The following is a 25,409-nucleotide window of genomic DNA, read 5'->3' as shown; positions in this document are numbered from 1 at the left end:
ATAGCATTAATTTCTGCAGGCCTGTGGCCATGTATGCGCCCTTAAAATAGCATCTGAATTTGCGCCACTGACTTTAGACCAGGAGGTTCCTGGTCTGTGGAATTGTTTTCTGAAACGGCAAAATATCAACAGGGACTGTTTGCGCCGGAACACGCACCCTCTTTTCGCTGAAACGCCCCCGTGGGTGCACATGTTCCTGTGGAGGGAAAATTCCAATATGTGCTGACTGCAAAATAGGAAAGACAAAAGCGCGAGTATACAAAGTCAATTGAGCTGGTGTGCAAAATAGAGCCCAGTGTGTGACGCTGTAACAGGCAGTTAGGCTCGGGAGATGGAGGGCGGGTTAGCTGAAATCCCACTTCCTTGATGGGAGCAGGTCAGGGGGATTTGCTCAGTCTTCCCGCAGAGGTAATGCTATTTCACACAAACCTGTGCTCTGGAAGCCAGCCCTCCTCTCCCCCTTTCCTCTCCTCTCTTCCCCTCACTCTTCCTCTCTCTTTTCTCTCCTCTCTTCCCTCACTCCATCTCCTCCATTTTCTCTCCTCTCCTCCCTCTCCTTCTCTCTCTCCCTTTTCTCTCCTCTCTTCCCCTCCCTCCTCCTCTCACGTCCGGTGACTGGTGAAGACCCATATGAGGGATTTTATCAATCTTGTTTGTTAAATTAACGTGGCAAAGTGCCATAAACATTGCCCATTGTTGAATTAAAAAAGCCCATTCATTCAATAATTATGTACTAATTTGCGTAAAGGCCTTATGTATGTGGTTTGGTTTTATATTAAATACAAAGCTGTCTTTCGTCGCAATGGCAGAGAGAGGCTGTTATAATGACTGATTCAAAAAGTGGCATGTAGGATTTATTTCACTAGTGTTCAGAGACACATTGTTTTTTCGTCTGGACCCTGTATTATTTCTGACATGGTGAAATAATTGTACATTAGAGGTGGTGGCTGCACTGAGACGTCCCATCAGAGCCGCTGACAGTGAGCTATGGACAAAGGCCTGGGCAGTCACTTACAGCCACTGTATGAGCGCTATTTATGACCCTGTTGCCTGTCTGTCAACTGACCACAAATTTCCTGGTCACTTTCTCCCCGGTCATTCTTTATCACAGCTACTGAGAGGTGTCAGACCTCTTTGTAACACAGTCACACACACACACACACTCACACACACACACACACACAGAGAGAGAGAGAGAGAGAGAGAGAGAGAGAAACACATTCCTCTTACACAGGTAGAGTTTATAGACTCTCTTAAAATGTGCACATTGCTGGTTAATATTTCCCGAGGGGGACGTCATTCAGAAGCAGCACAATGAGGCAGCCCAGTGTGCTGTGGTCACTCACTGGTCACCCACCTGAACAGCAGCACCGGCTAGCCTCCTCTCTGCTGCCGCGTGGAGAAGGACTAAGCTCAGTTCTGGCTAACCCATATTTGAGGCTGGTGCTGGTGGCTGCAGGGGGAAACGAGGCCAGTTAAGGCTCACTTTGTCATTCCCTTCTCACACACACACACACACACACACGCACGCACACACACACACACACACTCCACTACCATCCAGTAGATGCACAGTATGAATTCATCTGAAGGCTGAGAGAAGTCATGTTGCCACGTGACACCTCTAAGTGCTCTCTGGTTTTTGCCTGCTGTACAGCACGATTAGAGAAGGCAGGCAGGGAACGCTGAGGACAAAAAGCCTGTGTTCCTCTATGTGACAATGGGATACGCTTTTTATGCATGACTTATACGCCAGAGGGATCTCTTGTGTGCTGCCTCTACTGTATTTCTGCTTCATTCTTAAACGAGTGTTTTGGTCAGCACGAGAGCACACAGACACATACTCTACACAGGATTGTTCTCTTTCTCTCTCCCTCTCTTTATTTCACTCTTTCTCTTGTTCTCTTTCTCTTCATCACTCTCTAAGATACACCAACATGAATGTACTCAATTCTCAACGCTCACTCTCTTTTTGATAAAGATGTTCAAATAAATGCTTGAATAGAGTGCCTGCACCTGTATTCACACCTGTTTCCTCTCTCTCTCTCTCTCTCTCTCTCTCTCTCCCTTTGTTATTTCGTCTGAGCAGCGAAGAAGACGTGTGCGACGACTGACTTTGCGTGTAAGAACGGCCAGTGTGTTCCTGCGCGCTGGAGGTGTGATGGAGAGCCTGAGTGTCCAGATGGTTCCGATGAAGCAGACGCCACTTGCAGTAAGAGATATTTGAGGATTTATCTTGAAGAGTGAATGCGTGTGTGTGTGTGTGTGTGTGGGGGGTGCTTTGTGTGTGTGTGTATGTATGTGTGTGCATGTGTGTGTGTGTGTGTCTGGGGGGTGCTTTGTGTGTGTGTATGTGTGTGTGTGTGTGTGCTCTTGTTTACAGTATGTCTCTTCTTTGTTTACAGTGTGTCTACAGTTTGTGTGTTTTGTGTAGATATGTGTGTGTGAGAGCACCCCTATGTGCAAACCGTCTGTAAAACTGTGTGTGTGTGTGTGTGTGTGTGTGTGTGGTGTGTGTGTGTGTGTGTGTGTGTGTGTGTGTGTGTGTGTGTGTGTACTGTGTTTGTGTGTCATATGAAAGCTAGTATGAAACACAAACGCCTGATTGATTTTCATAGCAGATATTCAATTAAAATGGAAGAGTCTTTGATAGAGAGAGAGAGTGATTTGATATTGACTAATTTGTCCCAATCCCCCAGAAGAGATTCTTGGAGGGTTGATTTGTGACCTCTTATGAATTCAGATGAGGTTTCCTTGATGACCTACAGTTTACTCTCCACTTGACCCCCCATCCCTCTGCCCTCCCGCACCTCTGGCCCACCCCACCCTCACCGAACCCGAGTCAGGCGCGCAGGATGCAGAACGCATGCCGGGCTCTCTGACCGGTCAGGGTGCCGCCATCATCAGTCATCCAGGGCAGGCGCGCCTGCAGGTGTACGTCCGTACGCACTGTGCGTACCATCAAGCTACTGAACAACAGAAAATTTCCCTTGTGTGTGTGTGTATTCACACCAAATTGGCCTACCATACCTTCCCAACTATGCACAGTATCCCTTTAGCTGCATGCCATTAGGCTATTTACCATTTACTAATACGTAAAGTTCAAAATTAACGTGCACGCATTTTGACACGCAATAGGCTACGTGTTGTTTTCTTTTACCCGGCTATCTATATATGGTTATCAGCACACAATGTTGAGCTAATTAACTAACTCAATACTCATCATGGATATCACAAGTTTAAACAACGAAAACAGAAAGGATGGAGGCAGCAAAGCTAGGAGTTATTCCAGATGGGCAAGAACAAGGTAGGCAATTGGTGTGCTTGTCAGAACGTTAGACTGCACTAAAGCCAGACGTCACGTTACGCTAGAACAAAACTAAAGGTAACTTTAGCCTGTATAGGGCTGTATCAAGTTGTCCAAATGAATAGGTCATTGTAGACATTGTCGTTGTATTATTGCGAATCTTCATCCGAGAACAGACACATTTCGTCTACCCCCATCAGAGGAAGTCATCGCTTTTTATTCACGGTCCAGAAGAATCCGCACCAAATAAAGAAACACGCAGCGCTTTGCTCTGAGCTCTTCCCCAAAGAGCTGACCCTGAGACTGCACTGACTCACCTCCGCAACCTTTTATGCACCAACACACTCAACGTCCCACGCTTTGGGCAGAGAGCGAGAGAGAGGGAGGGATCAGGAGCTGCCACTCTTCTCAGACTGATTTTCTGTTCTAGAACTGAGTTTGTGCTCTCAGGAGCTGTAGCTTGTGATGGTAGAACAGAGTCTTGAAGTGTCTATCCAGCACCTGGGTTCTGTTTGCTGGGCTGGGAGTGGTTGGCCTTGGCTCCGTGGCGCTGAAGAGATGGAGTCCAGAGCCCTTGGGGAATGGGTTCAGATTCCTCCCCGAGGGGGTCAGGGTGTGGGTATCAAGCGGGGTCAACAATCTAGATCCCCCCGACCCTGGAAGAAAAGACTATTTCTGTCCAGTTGCAGGTTCAGGGATGAGGTGAGGGCTGATTAAATGCGCAGTGACACTGAGTTCTCCCTGGCTCTAAGCAGATTGATCGTATTGATCGTGGTGTGACACAGACATAACACACTCACAAGCAGACATATGTACCTGGGCACACATATCATATACTGTACACACCTGTACATAGACATGCAGGGACACTATCATTCATGCTTAATCCTAAAACAGACAACTGCATGCACATACATGTACACTCACATGCGCGCGCACACACACACACACACACACACACACACACACACACACACACACACACACACACACACACACACACACAGCAAATCACATTTCACCCAGTGGACGATAAGGTCACTGGGCACTGGCCTGTTGCAGCTAAACCCATTCCTTTATTTCAAGAAACCAAGTTTGGCCACAAGATTGCTTTTGAAAATTGCTTTCAGCTTTTGCCAGTGGCCTCCGTCGGACTGACCTGCGCTGCGAGATCGAACGGGCCAGCTGAGAGAGAGAGAGAGTGAGGGCGAGGAGAGGCCAGACCGTCGCCCTGTACGGTCCATTTACGGAGGTCATGTTGGGGGCACCTGGATTGAGCACGGCTGTAATAAGTACAAGGTCACCCTAGGGTGCGTTTCTGTCTCGTCGTTAATGACGGGTCTCTTGGAGCCACATGTGATCTAGCAAGCACTCCTAAACACGGTTCACTGTAGCTCCTAGTCAAAGCTTTCTGCTGTAAGCAAGCAGAGTGGAAGAAAGCTACTTCTCATATGCTATTTTGTCAAAATGGTGCACATTCATCACCTCCGTACTCCCTCCACCCTGACAGTAAATACCTCTCTGATACGCCTGGTTGCTCTGGTTAAGTCTTCAGAGCAGGTCTTCGGTAATGTATGACAGTTCTCTCTGAGGCAAAATCGACTCGAAAATTCCACTGTCCGCTCCCTTGGGTGTTTATCCGCAGCCGTACTGGGTGGGGTGGGGAGGTGGGACGGGGGGACACTGCAACAGCGATTGTGTTCCGTGTGGTGAGTAATGGTGAAAAATGAGGTTTGGTTCACTAGCACTACCCCGCCGTGCTGCTGATGTCTTGATCGATGTCCGCGGCCGACAAAGTCATTATAGTTGCATTAAAAAGTAATAAACAGCAGCGTGTGAACATGAGCCGCGTGCTTATTTCACTCTGATCCCCACGGATAACCCGCTGGTGTAATTATGAAAAATGGTAATGCAGAACACTTGGTAATTAATCTGAGAGGGTGTTGTTGGTAGTATCAGGTGGCACGCTTCCTGTTTGACCTGTGCCTGTGGCAGTGGACGGAACAGGCAAGCTACCCTGACCACCCTGTCGTCATGTTGCAGACAGATGGGTCAAACATAGGGCTGTGGCATTACTGACCAGCTGCTCAAAGATTAGGTGCTGGAGTCGTTGCTAATATTTCCATTTATTGAGTGGGGGCTAGAGCCAGATATGCCCCCCTAGTGGGATTTAAGGTAATAATGGATCAGATTACTACTAGATGGGCCTTTAGAGCATAATTCTGCAGCACATTTGGCCTTATTTGAGCGCACATGCTGTGATTATTATTAAAGATTAAACATGGCAGAATACTGTAGACAGTATCATACTGCCTTTCGACATCCACCTCAAGTTCAAAACCTGCAGATACAAACCCGGCAGATGAATACCAATGACGTGTTTTTGCAAATTGAGATCCCCTTCACCTCATCTCCATTTATTCAACCTTGCATTTGGTTCAGTTCTCCAGACTCTCGGGGCCACTCAACAGCGAAGTAATCCACAAACTTCTCCTTCTGGATCGATCGCGCGCATCCCTGGGCTTCATCATCTGCTTCCTGAGCTGGCTCTTCCCCTGGTGCTCCGGGCTTGATCAGTTTGCAATTAACATTCTACCTTCACATTCTCCGCTCCGCTCCGAAACAAGCCTGTCTCAGGCCACTGATGCATCCAGACAGCTAAATAATGCAACTGATTGGATTGATTTCCCATGAAAGGAATCAATGGGTTTGACCCAGGAGATCAGCACAATCAGATTACTGTCCAAACGGCTTGTCAGGAGTTTTTGGTAATTACAAAAATTTAGAGCGAAACGAGACGAGAGGGAGAAAAAGAGCATCAGAAGTTTGAACGAACTCAAAACCATGCTGGGGCTTCCATGAGTGCTGAATGACTGCATGATGGACCAAGTATTTCGGAGATCGATCATCTCGGCTGATTTATTCAAGGCATTTTATGGCCTCTTCCTTTGTTGATGATCCTTTTTTGCTAAACTGTCCCTAACGCTCTCTGTTTCTTAGAGCTGAGCTTGGCTGGCAGCTATAACAGCACAGTACCAAGGGTCGAAGCGTTTCTCGTGTGCACTGGACGGTCCGCCCCCTCAATGTTGACTTATCGATCCACGCCCGTGTGTCACTCTGGCATAATGGAATAGTCAGTTGATGAGGGGTAATTTGGCTGCATGCAGACTGCAGCGGCTGCAAATGAGAGTACTTCATGGTCCACACACGGGAGCCCACTCTCCACTTCTGGCGTCTGGTCGCCTCCGCCAGGCAGATTGAAGGGGCTCCTTGTCACATGCCATTACTCCCAGCCCTCGACAGTCATCTTCACCGAAAAACCGAGTGTCTTGGGGGCGCTGCAAAGTTTGACACGCATACACACTTCAAACTTTTCCCTTAGTCATGCCCCTTACAAGACCACTTTGAATAGCCACTTGAGAAAAAAAGGGGGGTTATTGTCTTATGAACATCAAGAGCTGAGGAAATGACTGAACGTCAGTGCAGTTCACTTTGGCTCATCCTCCGAATGTGCGCCAGAGGCTGACCCTCGCGCCTTCACCGCTGGACTGCGCCCTGGAGACAAAAGCCGGAGCCTATTATAGCGTGCTGGCGCTGGTTTTCAGTGGTTCATTATTGGGAATATCAGGGAAGGATTCAGTCAGATGCGGACAGCTTCAATTTCATGCTTCAAGTGGCAGTTCTTCCCAGTAATTTCCCATGTGACGGAGCCCAGGAAGTGCTCTCAGGCCAACTGGTGACCCACAGCTGCCCTCTCCCCCTTACCTCTTGCATCACACTCACACACTCACACACACACGCACACAGACACACTTACCTGTCACCGACCTCCCTCATCAGTCGTCAAGACCTTTGCAGTAGTGCTGAGGTGGTTGTGCAGCCCTACTGGTTATCGGGCAACTGTGAGTCCACCGATCAGAGCAGATTCTTCATCGTTCTTCAATCTTCAACATTGCAATCGGATCCATTTGAGTCAGGCAGAATTCTAGAATCCTGCTGTATCCACGTTGTGATTGACACTTTCTTGTAGCAGTTAGGAGACAGATGAGCCGAATGAGCTGTTCTTCACACCTTTTTTTCTCTGGCTCTTTTTTGTGTTTTTTTGCATGTTTGTCTCAAACCACACGAGTCCAATTGAAGCATGCCGCTGAGAATTGAAGCATGCCATGTGAGAGAATTCAGCTAATTAGGAGAGCTGTTGTGACTAAGAAAACACTTGAAAAGGGAATGCTGGAGCCAGGTTATGATTGGTGTTCAGAAGCAGTGTTCTATCTCTTCTCTCACATACCTCCATCACACCTCAATATCACTCCATTTTCTTCACATCACATTGACCCTTTCAGCTCACCCTCATCAGGATGCTGATATAATCCTGCATGTCTTTCACACACCATCTGGCACATGCTAGTCATGGTTTGGTTTTGTCACTTGGAGTGTGTGTGTGTGTGTGTGTGTGTGTGTGTGTGTGTGTGTGTGTGTGTGTGTGTTTATGTAAAGTGAAATAAGAGAGAAAGAGAGAGAGAAAAAGAGAGAGAGAGAGCACTCATGCAAAATTTTACCTGCAAACATGACTACTAGACATTCAATGGAAATGGTACACAAGATGCTCTGTTTGCCGTCACTGCCTCGCAGCAAACATAGGCAGCACAACCATTGCATTCCACTAGCCCTCAGCAATGTCTTCACTATTCCATTGTCTCTTACCTAAGTGAAACGTAACTGTCGGGCATAACAAACAAAATCGTCAGTCGAGCGTGCCTGGCATGCACAAAACCCGACCCCCCCACCCCCCACGGACGCAGACTACAGTGTTTCCATCAATGCCATTTTTACGCATCATTAGCGGGCCCTGAGCTCCACAGCCTACCATTGATCCTTCATCACAGAGCCCTCAGGGGTCTGTTTCTCCCAGCCCTGCATATCCCAAACACCTCTATGGAGGTGTATACATGACTCCTAGCCCACGCATGGATGCATCAATGCACACACACACACTGATAGACGCATACATAGCGCTCACAAACTATGAGCTTGTACAAAGATAAGAGACGCAAAGTAGTCTTCTTTAATCTTCTTGGGTTATATTGGTATTCATGACAGAGGCTTCTCATATCAGCATTAAGTCCTGATTTGGTGGACAGCTGCTTAAAGACTTTCTCGAGGACGCAGTTTAGATGCATGCGTCTGGAGGACCCCAAAATGATATCAGATTGACAACAGTTTCTTAGCGAGCCAGGCTAGCAGATGCTGACGCAGCTCTAATTTGAGCTGAAAGCAAAATGCTCTCAGAGCATTACTTTGGTTTTGTCTAGACATTTCAGACCAGGTACCTATATCAGTCTCATTAAAATCCAGGGGCTGGTGCTGTTCTTTCAGCGCAATCCTCTAAACGCAGGTGTTCTGGGGAAGTGGCAATTTCCTGTGTGTGTGTGTGTGTGTGTGTGTGTGTGTGTGTGTGTGTGTGTGTGTGTGTGTGTGCTAAATCTCTCGTCTACGCTTCTCAGGCTTGATTTGGTCTAATGCAGTTGTCCCCAGACATGTTCGAGAGGCTTCAACTCCCTCTGCTAAGTGACATGACATACAGACATAGTGATGCCACTCTCTCTCCATTCAAAATAGACCCCGCCAAATTAGACTATCATAGTAAACTTCCACTTAACATTAAACTGTAACATTAAGCATTACACTTCTTTCTGTCTATCTCCCTCTCTTTGTCATCACTCTGTCTATCTTTTTCTCTCTCTCTCTCTATCACCCTCTTTTTTCCCCCTCAGGCTCACCCAGGCGCACAGAGATTATTTTTTCACAAGACATCTCTAATCACACACAACCTTGATTAACAGCCAGGCAGTCTGCACGAGAGATCCTCAGTCCCTGTCATAAAGTGGATTGTCTGTGTTGAATGAGGAGGTGGGGGTGGGTGGATGGGGGGGTGGTTGTGAAAGCGCTTCACAAACACATGTAACAAATTAGCGGGGGTTCAAAAAAGAAGAGATAGCTGCTCATCCTTGTTAAATACGCTGCAAGTTGCATGTCAGGCTGCCCTCTAAAAGATCTTCAAAGAGGAGACAGCGGGGCTTAACTCCAGCATTAAGATATCACAGGATGGGGGGATTGGGACAAATTAGTCAATATCAAATCACAGCTCGCCTCTATCGCCCCCCTCACCCCACCTCTTCCATTTTAATTGAATGTGCGAGACAAGGCACGCTATGAAAATCAATCAGACGTTTGTGTTCTCAGATTACTCTAGCTGTAGAAGCATCAAGCAGGATTCACCAGAAGGACACACAAACACAGACACGCAAATACACACACACACACACACACACACACACACACACACACACACACATACTGACTTTACAGACAGTTTGTCTTCTCTCTTATTTTTAGAACCCATTCAGAAGAGGTGCTCTCTCATGTGTGCCCTCTGTCTCTCTCTGTCTCTCTCTCTCTCTCTCTTTCTCTCTGTTCTCTCTTTTTCTTTGTCTCAGTGGCAAAGGCAGCTCCTCTCCCCTCTCTCTCTCTCCCGTCTGGTGCTTCACGCTCCACTTTCCTTCTTGGGAACGCACACGGCGCAGATAAACAGGGCCACGGGGATTCTCATTCTGCTCGGCCGTGTGTGTGTGTGTGTGTGTGTGTGTGTGTGTGTGTGTGTGTGTATGTATGTGTATGTGTGTGTGAGAGTGAGTGAGTGTGCTGTGCGCACAGGGGGTGCAGGCACTCATGAAAACACGCCGGATTGCCCAATCTCCTTGCATATGGGTGGGCAAGCAACAACAACGAAACATGCTGGGAAAATGCCTTTAACCAATCTCGGCGACCTGAGAGACCAACACCTGGCTATTTCTTGTTGGGTCCTCACGTGTTCTAAGGGCTACATCAGGACTGCACTACTCTGATAAAAATCCAGAAATATTGGAAACTTTAATTAAAGGTTTGAGGGAAGCTTAGCGATAAATATAACATTAATTGAACATAATAATGGAGAGTGCTTTATATTTGTGTTATTTTGCATAGCAATCCTATCAGTTGTGAGTATAACATCAGGTTTGAGCTCCAGTCATACCCACCGGTGGTGTACGAAGGCCCAGTGTGCTAGTCTGAGGGCGCTGGCCGGTGAAGCTTCCTTCCTTCTTCATCCTGTCTGTCTAATGAGTAAGTCAGTCCTCCACTGAGCTGAAACCTAAGCGGCTCGCCTAACTGGAGTCTTTTATAGTCGACAAGATGGCTGCCGGGGCCTCATGGGGCTTTTCCGGGTGGCCGAGAGTTTGGGAGGTGTCTGTCCGTCCGTCCGTCTGTCTGTCGGTCTGGTCCACTGTGAGGATGAGTGATGGGGGCTGGACATTAATGAGGTCCGATCATCTGTTTACAAGCAGGAGATGAAGGCAACCGGTGAAACCACCTGCAGACTTGTCATAACGAATTAATGATTTACACTGTCACATGATATGAATCCTTACTACATGGGGCTTTCTGAATGACTTTAAAAGGTCAGTTTTAGCATTTCCCTTCCTGACGTCATACTGGTTTCTTAGTTTAAGGCATGGTAAGGTTGGTATTTTTTATTGTATTTTATTTTTGGGTTGGCTCTGCGGACTTGTCACAAGGTTTAAAAACATCCTGCTGAATATCACTCAACATATGTGTGGCCATATTAACCATTGCCTTCTCTTGATAGACTGCAGAAATGATATTAAAACATTGTGCAGGGTAACTCAGGTAAAAGTAATCACAAAGTAGTAGAGAAAGCAACATAATGATGATTGATAAATAATCCATATAGAATGCCTGGTCTAGTTGGTTGAGAATGTAGAAAGAAAAATGGGTAACACTTTACTTGACGGGTGAGTTCATAACACATTCATAGCAGCTGTCATAAACTGCACATAAAGCATTCATGACTGTTCATGAGACATGACTCAACATTCATACCAAACCTTTCATGAATGTGGAAGACAGAACGACGAGAACTTGTCAAAATAAAAGTCCAAAGTCGCAAAGCAGCATTGCCGTTTTTGGTCCAAACCTCTTACCTGATCACGTCACATCTGAGTTAATGGGCTACTCCAGTGCCAAAAAGACAGAACATGGTCAAAAAAATAATTTTTGTTTCATAAAATGTATTTGTTTTATGATGTAACCTTTGCAGATGATTTCTCATCTTTTGCTACTGGGAATGTCCAACTTTACGGGTCAGCTGAATGTAGGCTAGTTCATCTCCCAGTGTTAAACTCAGTGATTACGAATACTTCACAACTTGTATGGTAAAGTGCCATTCGATGTAGACTTCATAAGATATTCATGAAATATTTGCAAAGGCTGGAGAGATTAAATTAATGGTATCCAGGTTACACAAATACAATGTTGGACTTTTATTTTGACAAGTTCTCGTCGTTCTGTCTTCCACATTCATGAAAGGTTTGGTATGAATGTTGAGTCATGTCTCATGAAACAGTCATGAATGCTTTATGTGCAGTTTATGACAGCTGCTATGAATGTGTTATGAACTCACCCGTCAAGTAAAGTGTTACCGAAAAATGAAAGGCAATGGAACTGGCTGTTCTGACTCCAAATTAACTATTTGCACAAAAGGGTGACCGTTGTTCATATGCCTGTGCTGCATTTTAATGTAGCATTTGCATTTCATAACACTCTCATTTAGATGGTTAAAACATTTAATAAGTGTGTTTTCCTTTTAATCATTCAAATTAAATCAGTTATAGCCATATTCAACGTAGATTTTGAGTACATCTGCAGGCAGTGTCTGCATAATTAAACAGTTAGAAAAATTGTTGGTTTCATGCCATTAAATGAGGCATTAGGTGGAAGTAATTGTGCTGCTGCCATCACATACATATTTGCAACCACATTCCCTGTCTGTTATAAGTATGCCATGTTAACTAAAGCAGCTTGGGTTTGAAATGGGGGGAAAAAAGGATTTTAGCACAATTACATTCACGGCCAACGTCACGATGGCTCGCCATGGCAAACCTATGGAGACGTGCAGGAAGTCAAGACAAAGTGTAATTAAGGCATAGCGTAGCCTATTGACTGGCACAGTATAGGATTCCTGTCATGTGTGTGCCCTGGATATCATAGCGTCTGTGTGTGTGTGTGTGTGTGTGTGTGAGAAGCATTTTGGATGGGTCTCTGGAGGGCTTGTTTGTCTGACTGTTCATGTGTGTGTGTGTGTCTGTGTGTGTGTGTGTGTGTGTACATATCTGAGTGTGTCAGTAGGCCAGCCCTCAGGTGAATAGAAGCCCCAATTCCCCATACCCAATTCCAGATTCCCCCTCATTGATATTCCTCTGACGGTGACCTGAATCTGACCTCAACCTTTTCTATCCCTCTCTCTTCTCTTTTTTTCTCTCTTTCTCTCTGTCTGCGTCTCTCTCACTCTCTCTCTCTCTCACTCGTGTCTTACCCCCGCGGGTAAACAAATGTCAGTGTGCTCCCCGTCCTGCTTCTGGGCAGATTTATGATTGTGTGTGCGTGTTTGTGTGTGTGTTGGGAGGGTGGGCTGGGGTGGTGAGGTTGTGTTAACGTTGGCTAATGAAGCAGTGCGTCTTGTACAGGCTGCTGTGACTTACTGGAGTATTTGTGGGATTTCACCTCATTGTCTGAGGACACACTTGCCGTAGGCTCCCCACACACCCCTCTACAGACTTGAGAAATGCTATCTTTCTGTCTGTCTGTCTCACTGTCTCAATCTCTATCTCTCTCTCTCGCTCTCTTTCTCTCCCCCTCTCCCCTCTTATTTGACATGTCCGTTTCTTTTGCTCTCTCTCTGTATATGGCTTACTGCTGACTGGTTAATGTTCTCTCTCTCATCCTCTTGTAGACTAGAGTAGATCTCTATCATTTGTCTTCCATTTGCTATGCTATCAGCAACTCTCTTCTTTCCTCTCTCTTTCTCCATCCCCCTCCCTCTCTCCCTTTCTACTTCTCTCTCTCTCTCACTCACACACACACACACACACACACACACACACACACACACACACACATTTGTCTTTGTTTGCTTTCTCCCTCCCCATGTTATTTGGTCCTTCACCATCTCCAGTATACAAAGCAAAGCATAATGTGGGAACCTGTCTTCCTTAACAGAAATCAATTTCTCAATTAGATTTTCAGCCTAAAGATTTATCTTGTCTTTTTGTCCGCCCCCCTCATTATTTGCATGTTATTTTCCATCACCATGTATTCTCCCTTCCACCTCAGCTGTCCTTTATATTCGTTTGCTTTCTCATACTCCTTGTTATTCCGTCTTGAAGTTCATGCTGATTATGTGATGGTTAAAATGATAACATTGTGCTCCATCAACACTGTCTCGTCTGTTTAATGATGCCTTCATTGTTCCCTTATTCTTTTGTGCACTCCACGGTGCCTGTCATGCATTTGTTTTTTGTTTGTGCAATTCCTTTCAGTGGCATCTTAAAAGCCTTTTAAATGTCTAATTCACAGTTAAAAGCCTCACAACTTCACATGGCCAATGCTATTGGTATTTCAGTCGCAGTATACATAATAGAGGGAACAGAGAGAGGAGAAAGGAAAGGAAAGAGACATTTCTTTCCCTCGTCTTTCTTCTCTTCTCTCTCTCCGTTCTCGTCTCTTCAGTGTGCTGTGATATCCTGCTCTGCCATGTCCAGTTGCTTGTGTTTTATTGATAGTGAATGACCACTCTGGCCCCTAACTTTACTGCCCAGACTCCTGGTGTGATAAAAGTTTATGGGGCTCGTAGATATCACGTTTACCTCACCACTCTGGCCCTAGCGTCCCTCTAATTATTGTCATTCTGAGACGATCCTCCATTTATGACCATCACATTATCTGACACATAACTGAAGAGATGCTATTGAGCAGACACCTGAGGGTGAGCAAACTCCTCCTTAATTTCAGATACATACAGTAAGTTGTTAGGTTCTTTGTACTGTAGGTATGAGATTTCCACAGTGGCCATTAAACAACCAAGCCTACAGTAACATTACACTGCATGACAGCGACAATGCACAATGCTGTGGCCGTCTATGATCCGATCAGCAACATAACCACACAAATCCTCGATGCGGGCATCAACAACCACAACCACTCTTAAATGAACTATCAGTTAATTATGTTTCTCTCTATTTCTCTACCTCTATTTTTTTCCTCTCTCTCTCTTTTCCCCCCATCACTTCACTCACTCTATATCCATTTTTGTCTGTCTCCAAATGGTGGGTCATGTATCTTACTGAGTCATTGTCTCAGGTGGATCTAGATGATGCAGAAGAGGAATCATTGCATGTGTCTGGCTGAGCACTTAGGAACAATTGCATGTTGCCAAGAATAAGAAGTTGTTTTTTTTTTTAAGAAATAAAAGCTCCCTGTGAGCCTACTCAGAAAATTGCTATTGACCCCAGTTCAGGTCCATTTTCATGTTTTTTTTTTGCCTACACACTGCTCTGCTCTGAAAACTTTGTTTCTTGTTAGGTGAGGCAGAGTTTTTGAAAAGAGTGCGGTCTCCTCAGGTTAACTAGGGAATTTAAGGTTTTCAAACCCTCATCAACTGAACTTAAGACAAGGCTCAGTGAGGGCTAGACTTGGACAGTGTGTGTGTGTGTGTGTGTGTGTGTGTGTGTGTGTGTGTGTGTGTGTGTGTGTGTGTGTGTGTGTGTGTGTGTGTGTGTGTGTGGAGGGCAGGGGAAAGACAGAGGAGTGGGTGGTCAGTGATGAAGGTGGTGAGCAGAGCTAAGCTGAGCTGAACTGGATGAAGCAGGTGAACAGCAGACAGGAGATGGACACAGGTGATGAGTGGAGGGGAGGTCAAGCTGTTGCAATGTCCAGACTGGACCGGAGGCACCAGACCGAAGACTAGAGTGGACCACGTCTGTGTGTCTGACCAGAACAGGTCACTGCAGCTCTGCGGACTTCAAAGAATTACTTTTTCCCCCACCTGAGTGCCAGAGGCACAGGTGGGCGTATGAGGAGACAGCCTCCACATCAAAGGGAAGCTCTCATAATGGGAAAATGCCTGGAAAAGTCACCCATCCAAATACCCCAAATACTCTCCCCATTAATTACTTTTTTATTCCATGATTGAAATCTTTGAAATCTTGACATTTTATAAAGAGTATTAATAACCTTTTTCAACTCATTGCTCTTTAGCTGATAAAAAATGCTCCTGCACACATGATTTCTTTGTTTTTGCACCACCTTTTGACTTCTTGTCCATGCATGTTATTCTCACCTGACCTGACCTACTGAATAATCACTTCTCACTGTGAGGCCGTAGTCACCCCCAGTAGGTCTTACCCTCTGTAATGATTCGCAGCAGTGTAATCACACATGCGCCGATGTCAGTGTCGTTACAGTGTCCCATGACGATGAGTTAGATCCTTCATTGCTTTGCCATCACCCCCCCACACACACACATGTAAAATGTACCTAGAAAGCCCTTGCCAACAAATTGATTATCTTTACATTAGCCTCATGGGTTATGAGGTATCCGAATCAATCAGGTCCGCCGTGGTTTTTTAATGCATGGAGGGGAAGGGGAGGCCGTGATATGTGGCGTGTTTCTCCTATGCAGCTCCCTCCTCCACCTCCTCCTCCTCCTCCTCCTCCTCCCCCCGTTTGGTAAAATGGAATTAGGCAGGCAGTTAATCACAAGGACATTAGCATACTGTACGGACAGCCTCTCCAGTCTTATCATGGCTGCCGCCCCAGAGGAACGTGCAATGAATGCCATAGCGTCTCTCTCTCTCTCTCTCTCTCTCTCTCTCTCTCTCTCTCTCTCTCTTTTTTCTCTCTCTCTTTCTCTCTCTCTTTCTCACACACACACACATGCACACACACACACACACACAAACACACACAGACCTAGACAAACATAAAATACAGGCGCACAGACACACTCTTGACATAATTAATTTCTACACAAACACACGAGAGACACACATACGTGTATGTAGGGTAATGCATGTTATGCACGCACACAAACACACACGGATGCACAGCACCCAAATAGGCACACATTTGTGATGTAATTAATTCCCTTTCTCTCTCTCAAACACACACACACACACACACACACACAGCCATGTGTATAAATAACCTCTCTGGCTGGCACTGAGACACGGAGGCCAGACGAAGGCTGGCGCTCCCAGAGCGCCCCGAGACTCACCCCGGCCCTCCACTCCGCTGTCTGCACGTCCCGTGATGAACGTCAGCCATAAAGCCAGCATTTATTAGGGCCTTACAATGCTCCGCCGAGCACTTATTAGGAGTTTTTATAGCCCTGCGCTTTTTATGCACGCGGTAGCAGATCTGTTTAGATGTCTTACCTCAGCATCGACCACCAGCGTCCCTGTCCTTCACCCAGAGGGGTCTGTGTTTGGAGCTGATGACCAGGGGAAGGTGGAAGGGTCCTGTTCTCCCCAGAAGTCTTTAAGGCAGGGCTGGGGTGCTGGGTTGGTTGGCAGCTCTCTGACGTCGGGGCTACTGGGGATGTGAGAGGATATAAATTATTAATTCCTTACACATCGCTTGGATGAAGGCACGTGTGATGGGGCTGATTCCAGCCCAACAGAGTGAGAACGTCCAAGTTGTTTAAGTGCGAGTGTGTGTGTGTGTGTGTGTGTGTGTGTGTGAGAGAGAGAGAGAGAGAGAGAGAGAGAAGAAGGAGATAGATGTATCATTTTTTCATAGTAATGATAGTTCTGATGATGGCAAAGAATGCTTCTTGCAAAGGCTGTGGTTTTTATAACCTTGTTTCTCTGCTCTAGGGTACTGGCCGCCTGTGTGTTTGTGTGTGTGTGTGCCAGCATGTGTGTTTATGTGTGTGTGTGTGCCTGCATGTGTGTTTGTGTGTATGTTTCAGTGCTTACTAACAGGAAGGAATCATGTCCACCTCTAGTAGCTTTCTTTTCCAACCCGCAGTGATTTTTTTTCCCCCACTGGTGTTTTCCACCACTATAAAATGTGTGTGTGTGTTTGAGCCTTGGAGGTGTGTGTGTGTGTGTCAGAGCTCTGTGTGTGTGTGTTCTGGCATTGGAGGCGTCTGTGTGTGAGCGCCAGGCCATGTGCCTGCTGTCAGTGCAGCAGCCCTTGTGGAGAACACTGAGGTGGCAGAGCAGGGGCCTGCGTCCACCGTGACACTCAGAGCCTGCCAACCCTCGGCCCTCTCCCTGTTCCAACTGCCATCACAATGCCTAAACGACTGCATGTGATTCCCTCAGGGAGCCCACCATGCAGCTCCGCCACAGAGCCTAGCTGTCTTTGTGTTAGTCACCAGAAAAGCTTCACCAATCAGTCCCACCATGCAGCTCCGCCACAAAGCCTAGCTGTCTTTGTGTTAGTCACCAGAAAAGCTTCACCGATCAGTCCCACCATGCAGCTCCACCACAGAGCCTAGCTGCCTTTATGCAAATCACTAGAACAGCTTCACCGATCAGCCCCACCTTGCAGCTCCGCCACAGAGCCTAACTGCCATTATGTAAGTCACCAGAATAGCTTCACCGATCAGTCACACCATGCAGCTCCGCCACGGGACCTAGTACCTTTTTCTTCATGGCGGAGTAGCAGTATTAACACAGCACATTGGTTTTCACCGCTCTTTGTGGTGTCATTGAAGGATGTAAAGTAGTCGAGTCCCACGATGCAGTTCTCTCTCTGAGCCTACAATGGTCAAACAAATTGAAACGAATTTGCCCCTCTGGTATAACTGTATAATGAGCATAAATTTGTGCTTAGACTTGTGCCATGGGAACAGATGAATAAACAAGCCAGAAGCACGACTCTACACACACACACACACACACACACACACACACAGTTATGTTTCACTGCCCTCATCGGCACATAAAACTTCACTGAACTCTGATAACGTAAAATAATTCAAAGCGGCGCCTCCTAATGCAATTCTTTTCTCTCCAAGGGGAAGCGTAATCATTACTCCTCCTCAGCGTTATCTGTGTGCATCTTTGGAAAATTTCATTTCCGCCTCCTTTTAAACTACATTTCATCAGTTCAGCGATGGCGCTGATTTGCATTATTAGATAAATATGATAATCCCAGTGCTGTTCGGGCAAGCGAAACACACTTGTGAAGGCCCAGCACCTGCAGTGTGTGTGTGTATATGTGTATGTGCTGGTTCAGACTGACTGGAAGGATGACAGATGCTGGGCTTTTCTCGCTGATGGCTGTGAAAGTGGCCCATCTGGCTGCTTGGTTGTCTGGTCACTGCTGCTATCAGGCACCGCACCCCAGGCTCTCCTCTCCCCCACCCCAGCCCAGGCACCAGGGCTTCTCTCACTCTCCAGCTATTCAGCACTGTCTCCTGCCTGACCCTCAAGGAGAAAAGCAAGGCAGCTAGTTTTACTGACTTGGGGAAAAAATAGGTGTCTTTGTGTGTGTGTGTGTGTGTGTGTGTGTGTGTGTGTGTGTGTGTGGTACAGAGAAGCTGGTCCATAGTAGCTATGCTGAGAGAGAATTAAAGAAAATGGTTCGACATCAGAATGGAGGGAGATAGTGTAACCAGATGGCAGAAGAAAGTAAAGATGGAGGGATGAAGCATGAAAGGAGAGGAGGAGTAGAGTAGAGTAGAGGAGGAGGAAACGACAGCCATGTTGAGCAGGAGGAGATACGAAGGTGTACCTCCACCAGGGGACTACAATGTCTCAACTCACTCAGACAGACACACCTACTGTACTGCACACAAGACAAGAACACACAACACACCCCACAGATAGCATCAATACACACCTGCACTTACAATATGTACATATGTAATGCTGTACACACACACACACACACACACACACACACACACACACACACACAGACAGACAGACTTTCTGTCTCTCTCTATCTCTCACACACACACACACACACACACACACAGACAGACACACACACAGACAGACACACACACACACACACACACACACACACACACACACACACACACACACACACACACACACACACACACTGTTTGTGCACTTACTATCTACTGTATTGTCCTCTCTGTACATGGTGTGCGCATGAGCCCCATCCCATTCTCCACCCTATCAGGCCAACATCCACCCACACCTCTATTCACACTTCCCCCAGGGCCCCGCGTTCTCCAGGAGAAGTGGCGACAGAAGCATCCAATCTTCCTCCTGCAACAATGGCCGCCTGTGCTGCCACGCCATCCACAGATAGTGAGGCAGGGCTCCTTTTTTCTCCGGTTGTATTTCTGCCCGACAGCCATTCTTCCAGACTAGGGGGTAAATAAATAAATAAATCAGCCTTAATAATAAGGACGTGTGAAAATTAATGCTGCAGATCGAGCGTAGGAAAGACTCAAGGCAACAAAAGCTTGTGCTTCCGTACGCTGCCATGTGCCAAGGAGTTGAAAAGACCCCCACACACACACACACACACACACACACACACACACACACACACACACCACACACAAAAAACCCCTCACCAAGCAGCGACGAAATGAGAAGTTCCTCATGCAAGCTCATAACACTTCACCGAGAAAGAAAATGAAAGGAGGATGGAGGGAGGGTGAAAGAAAGGAAAGAAGAAAAAAATATTTTTGAGGGGAAAAAAAGCAAAAGCGTTGTGGCTCGATTGATTTGCGGGCCCCTTGCCAGTGGCAGTGGGAAATGCATAATTGATGGAGTTGCATTTGACATGGAATGGAATGTAATCTGGGCTAAAGTTCCCCTGAGTCAGCTCAGATGGATTTGGTGGAGGGGAGGAGGGGTGTGTGTGTGTGTGTGTGTGTGTGCGCTCGCATGCGTGTGTGTGTCTGTATGTATTTTAAGTTGAATGTTGGCTAGATATGCATCTGTTTTTCTACACTCATCAAGAAACTCATTGGTTTGAAAACAAGAACAGTCTCCTGGGCAGTAATGAGATTTTTAGTTGATGTGTGGGGCTTTTGTATGTGCAGCTTTATATGCGTGTTTGTGTGTGTCTGCCCTTGTGTCCAGTGTGTGACAGGTGCCATGTTTGTGGGTGACTCTTTCTTTCTGTGTGTGGCTTTGGTGAACAGCTGATTGTGAACACACTCATTGTGTACCAGGTTAACCCCTACTGAGCTGTTTCATTTACAAGCCTTTGTCCTCCTCTCTCCCCATCATTTTCTCTCTCTCTCTCTCTCTATCTTTCTCTCTCTCTCTCTCTCGGCAGGTCGTCAGACATGTCCGCCGGAGAAGTTTGACTGCGGCGGCGCTAGCAATAAGTGCGTGTCTCTGTCGTGGCGCTGCGACGGCGAGCGGGACTGCGAGAACGGCGCCGACGAGGAGCAGTGTGCTGCAGGTGGGTCTCCGAGCCGAGACAAACCAGGCCAAACCGGTGTGGAGGCTGGATGGGGTGAGAACAAAAAATATTAACTAGATACATTCAGAGAAATAGAAAATGTAGAGAAATAGAGAGAAACAGAGAGATAAGATAGAGAGGCAGATAGAGTAGACAGGTGGATGGACAGATGGATAGATAGAGATGGGAGAGAGAGAGAGAGAAGAAAAGAGAGATCTAGAGAGCAAAGAATATGCAATGTGGAGGAGGAGGGAAAAGCGACAGACATGTTAAAAATAAATAAGACCTGCTTTGAAATAAGAGGCCACTGTATTTTTAGCATCTTTTGCATGTGTGAGTAGTTGTGTGTAGAATACTTTAAGATGTTATGTCACATACGGCAGCCTTGATCAGTTTAAATGACACTCTGTAAGACAATTCTCTTTGCTTGCACATAAGTAGGCCAGTTCTTTGTACTTCGCACATGTTATCACACGCGTACACCTATACACACACACAGACATAAACACACAGACACAGACACAGACACACACACACACACACACACACACACACACACACACACACACACACACACACACACACACACACACACACACACACACACACACACACACACACACACGTACTACACAATAGGGTCTTGCAGGAAAGCAGCATTCACTGGCAAAAAGTTGGTGCTTCCAGCTTCTATCAGACTCATAAAAACACTATTGATTTTAGATTGAAACCCATAGATATGTGACCTATACGTCTATTGATTTTACCACCTCGTGGGTTAAGGAGGAATTATGTATCATATGCTTGCCCTTTATGTGGTCTCAACTCTGTGAACTAATAACAAAGTCCTCTGTCTTCTCTGGGACTGTAAAATAAGGGGAATGAAAGGGTGTGACCAGAATGGAAAACACCGGGAACTCTGACCTTGACCCTGATCCTGACCCTGACCTTACCCCTAACACGAGGCAAACTGTAGAGTTGAACGAGTTGGCCCACTTTCCTTGTTGCTGTGATCAATTAGCTTGGAGATTCCAGACCCAAATCCGAAAGATTAAGGGTCTGGCCACGAATAATGCAATGGCTCAACTCGAGGGGCAGCACCAAGCATGCATTTGAAAATCTCACTGCACGCAATTGGATAACACTGTACGACCAATGTTTACTGACTGATTCCGGACTTCGACGCAATTGGATAACACTGACTGTCATCTGTTTAGATCGCCTCTGGCCCGCCTGTATCAGATACACAGATGTGATTGGTTCCTCGCGATACGAGGGGCAAAAGTAACGTGAATCATTATTCATTGCCAGAGTGACTCGCTGAGCAAATTGATATTGTGTTCCCTCGAGAACTAGGTAAACAGATAGATAGATATATATAGATACTTTATTGATCCCCAAGAACTCTGGATTCCCAGGGTAGTGATCAATACCAATCCTCTCATAATGGATGATTCACAAGTGTGTACTGTTTGCACATATTGCTTTTGTTGATATTTGTCTTTCATGTGTCTACATATACTGGGTTCAGGATTTTATTCAGGGTATGTATGTATGTAAGCATTTCATATATAACCCATTGTTATACTGCTGTTAACCTTACACGTAACCATGCCTACTGTATGTTTAGTCATCTAGCAAACACTTGAATTAAAACCCAATCCAAATAGCAACAGTTCTCAGAGCTATTGGGGCATTAATATCATCAGTGATTGTATTCCTGGGGAATTGAAAACATGACCTTGGAATCACGAGCGCTACACTCCACCAATTGAGCTGCATGTACCATTCCATTTTAAATGTCATTAATCCAATAACTGGCTACTAATAATCCATTATGAGCTGTTACAGCACTCTTTTATTTTCTTATGAATGGTTAATGGACATTTTTTTTAGGGTAACACAGGGACTGCAACGTTCACAAAATATGCAGATGAGGGTCTTAGGAAGGGGGCAGAGGATGTTTCACCTTCAGACCCTCCAGAGTCTTTGCGTCGGACGATGTTTTCCCCGACTCTTCCCCGTGTCTGTCGCGTCCAGCTCGGCTGTAGGCTCATCGCCCGGCACTGCTGCTGCTTCATTCCCTGTGAGATGGCACTCTGCCTGCCCCCACTGTACAGGCCCCCGCTCCGCGCAGTTCATGCTTAATTCCTCCTTAATTATGAATGGCTAATCTCCCCTCTTAATTCCCTGGGAAGGGCCGGTCTGGCTGGAAGGGAGTGGATTTTGGGAGTCTCGTATCTTCTGCTTTCACTGTGAATGGACCTCTTCTCTGTCTCCTCCACAGTCATCACCACTAGCCCCAACACAACCCATTCAGGCCCTTTAAAGCAGACAAAAGATAGCTGGCCGTAAGAGCCTGAGCCCATTACTCTCACACGGTGCTCCTCCATCTGTGTGTGTGTGTGTGTGTGGAGCAGTATATAGTATTCTCAAAAAGGAGAAATGCTTATGCTACTTTCCCTCACCACTCTTAGATCCCCCTCTCAGTCCCAGAACAATGAATGTACGATAAATTGCATAATTCATGGGTAACAGCTTTTAATATATATAATTACTGGGGGGATTTTCTCCCTCTCTCTCTTTCTCTCCCTCTCTCTTTCTCTCCCTCTCTCTTTCTCTCCCTCTCTCTCTTTCTCTCTCTCTCTCTCTTTCTCTCCCTCTCTCTCTTTCTCTCCCTCTCTCTTTCTCTCCCTCTCTCTTTCTCTCCCTCTCTCTTTCTCTCCCTCTCTCTCTTTCCTCTCTGTTGCCTTCCTTTTCTTTTCTGCCACAGTTCTGTTGTTCCTCTCTGAAGTGGAATCAATGGACCAGGTGGGCTGTGAGATCAATTGTTTCTCCAGTCGATGGGCGCCAGGCAACATCACTTCTGTTTGTCCGCGTGTTGGTTAGCCGCCGCTCTGTCTTTCTGTTCACTTGCAGTGGCTCTCCCACGCCGAGCGATTTCGCCATGTTGACACAACCGGGTCAACGCGTCTTAATTTGTCATCACTTTCAGCACGGGTTAATCCCTCTCTCAAACAGCAGATCATAATCATGATAGATGAATACAGTGACGGCTCGCACACGCCATGTTTTTCATCAAGCCGGCTTGTGTTTTGATTTTTTCCTTTTTTTTTACTCGCCCTACGCTGAATTGACAGTGGTGATTCTCATCTATCATGCCCTCAGATGTACACATCTGAAGTGAACTGGAAAATTAGGATCGTTAACATCACCCCAACTCTGAGAAGTAATTGATTGGCGAGGCTTTCCTCATGTCCCCCCTCATGTCTCCGCTAGTGTGTTCTATTATCTTAGCTGTACAGTTCTAATAACCTGCAGGTCTCGTGATTTCTGATCTATAATTCAGCATATGATAACTGATGTTGGGGAGCATGTATGTTTTCTAATGGGATTTGAGAGAGTGGCAAAGAATAACAGTGAACAATGTCTGAAGATATCTGGCATGAAATTGCCAATGCAGAGAAGCAATTTACTCTCTCTGTGCAAGGTATTGGGCACCGGAATACAGTCACAAATAAATATTAATGCGCTGTACATTTGCAAATAGTGCATGAATATAAATATGGGATATGTGATAGTTTGTCTGTATGTTGATGTATTACTGGGTCCAAGAGCATATACTCCGAAGCAAATTCAGGCCAACACATGCACACTGGCTTTCGCCAGCACACTGAGACAGACACACGCACATGCACACACACACACACACACACACACACACACACACATGGATCTCAGCACCATTTAAAAAAAGCCATCTATTTCGTCACACATATTTTGCAGCAGTTTGCTTGAGAAAACTTGAATACCTTCAATAACACATTAGCCAACAAGAACAGGCTATGAATTATGCATATTTGCAAATAGCACTTTGTAGAACTCTGTTCTCTTCGTACCCATCCTCTCTTTGTCCTCCATCTCTCCCTCCATCTCTTCTTCCTCTCCTCCACCTCCTCCTCCCTCGTTTTCCCCCGAGGCAGCCCAAAATGGCACAGAATGAGCTTTTAACATTAATTACGACTACTAATTGTCCGTGTCTGTATGCTGAATTATACATGCACAGCCCGGGCGCCGCTACTCGTTCTTCTCCAGAGCGTGGCGTTCTCAGAGTAAAACGTTTACTGCCTTCGAATGCGCGCAGAAGTGTGTGTGTGTGTGTGTGTGTGTGTGTGTGTGTGTGTGTGTGTGTGTGTGTGTGTGAACGTGTGTTTTTTAAACGTTCATGCGGCCCACCTGCTGTGATGGGACTGGGATGTTGACTGGTGCTGGGAGATGATGACGGGGGAGAGAGACGCTGTAATGGAGGGGAGATTGTAATGAGGGACCGGGCTAATGCTACGGTATTAGCGGACGCTGTGCCTGATTGAAGGTCACGGCACTGCTCGCCTGTACACCTTTGTGCAGTTTAAGGGGGTGGGGGGGGGCTCTGGGGAGTTCAAGTTTTGAAAAGTGTTAAGTGCTAAGAAGTGCAGTGTTTTAATGTCAGTCTTGCTGTGAGCCTGTGGGTTTTACACTTTACTTCTTCATCGTATGAGACAAAGGCTATGAGGGCTTGTAATGTGAATTCAGTGGACTAGTAAGCGGGTGTGTCTGCATTGTGGATGCACTGGTACATGGCTTGAGTTTGTGAAGTTTGAAGGACTTCCTGAATGGCACGGGAACATTAACTTTTGCCTGTGGAAGAGGGAGAAGTTGAGGACTCCACTCCACTGTGTTTTCTCATAATAACCAATCTGCTCGTCTGAAGGGCTGGGGATTTATGCCTGAGGTCGCCTGCCATCCATTGACTGCACCT

General features: G+C 46.3%; 1 protein-coding gene across 1 annotated transcript in view; it reads left to right on the top strand.

The window, feature by feature from the left end:
• The window catches only part of lrp8 (low density lipoprotein receptor-related protein 8, apolipoprotein e receptor), a 141,149-nt gene that overhangs the window by 63,699 nt on the left and 52,041 nt on the right, over positions 1 to 25,409 (top strand). Inside the window, 2 exon segments of the mRNA XM_048253254.1 lie at positions 2,090 to 2,212; positions 20,483 to 20,665. Coding sequence (XP_048109211.1) covers positions 2,090 to 2,212; positions 20,483 to 20,665 — 306 coding nt within the window.

This window comes from Alosa alosa, chromosome 9 (assembly GCF_017589495.1).
Source record: "Alosa alosa isolate M-15738 ecotype Scorff River chromosome 9, AALO_Geno_1.1, whole genome shotgun sequence".
NCBI lineage: Eukaryota > Metazoa > Chordata > Actinopteri > Clupeiformes > Clupeidae > Alosa > Alosa alosa.
This window is presented reverse-complemented; position numbering and strand designations above follow the sequence as displayed.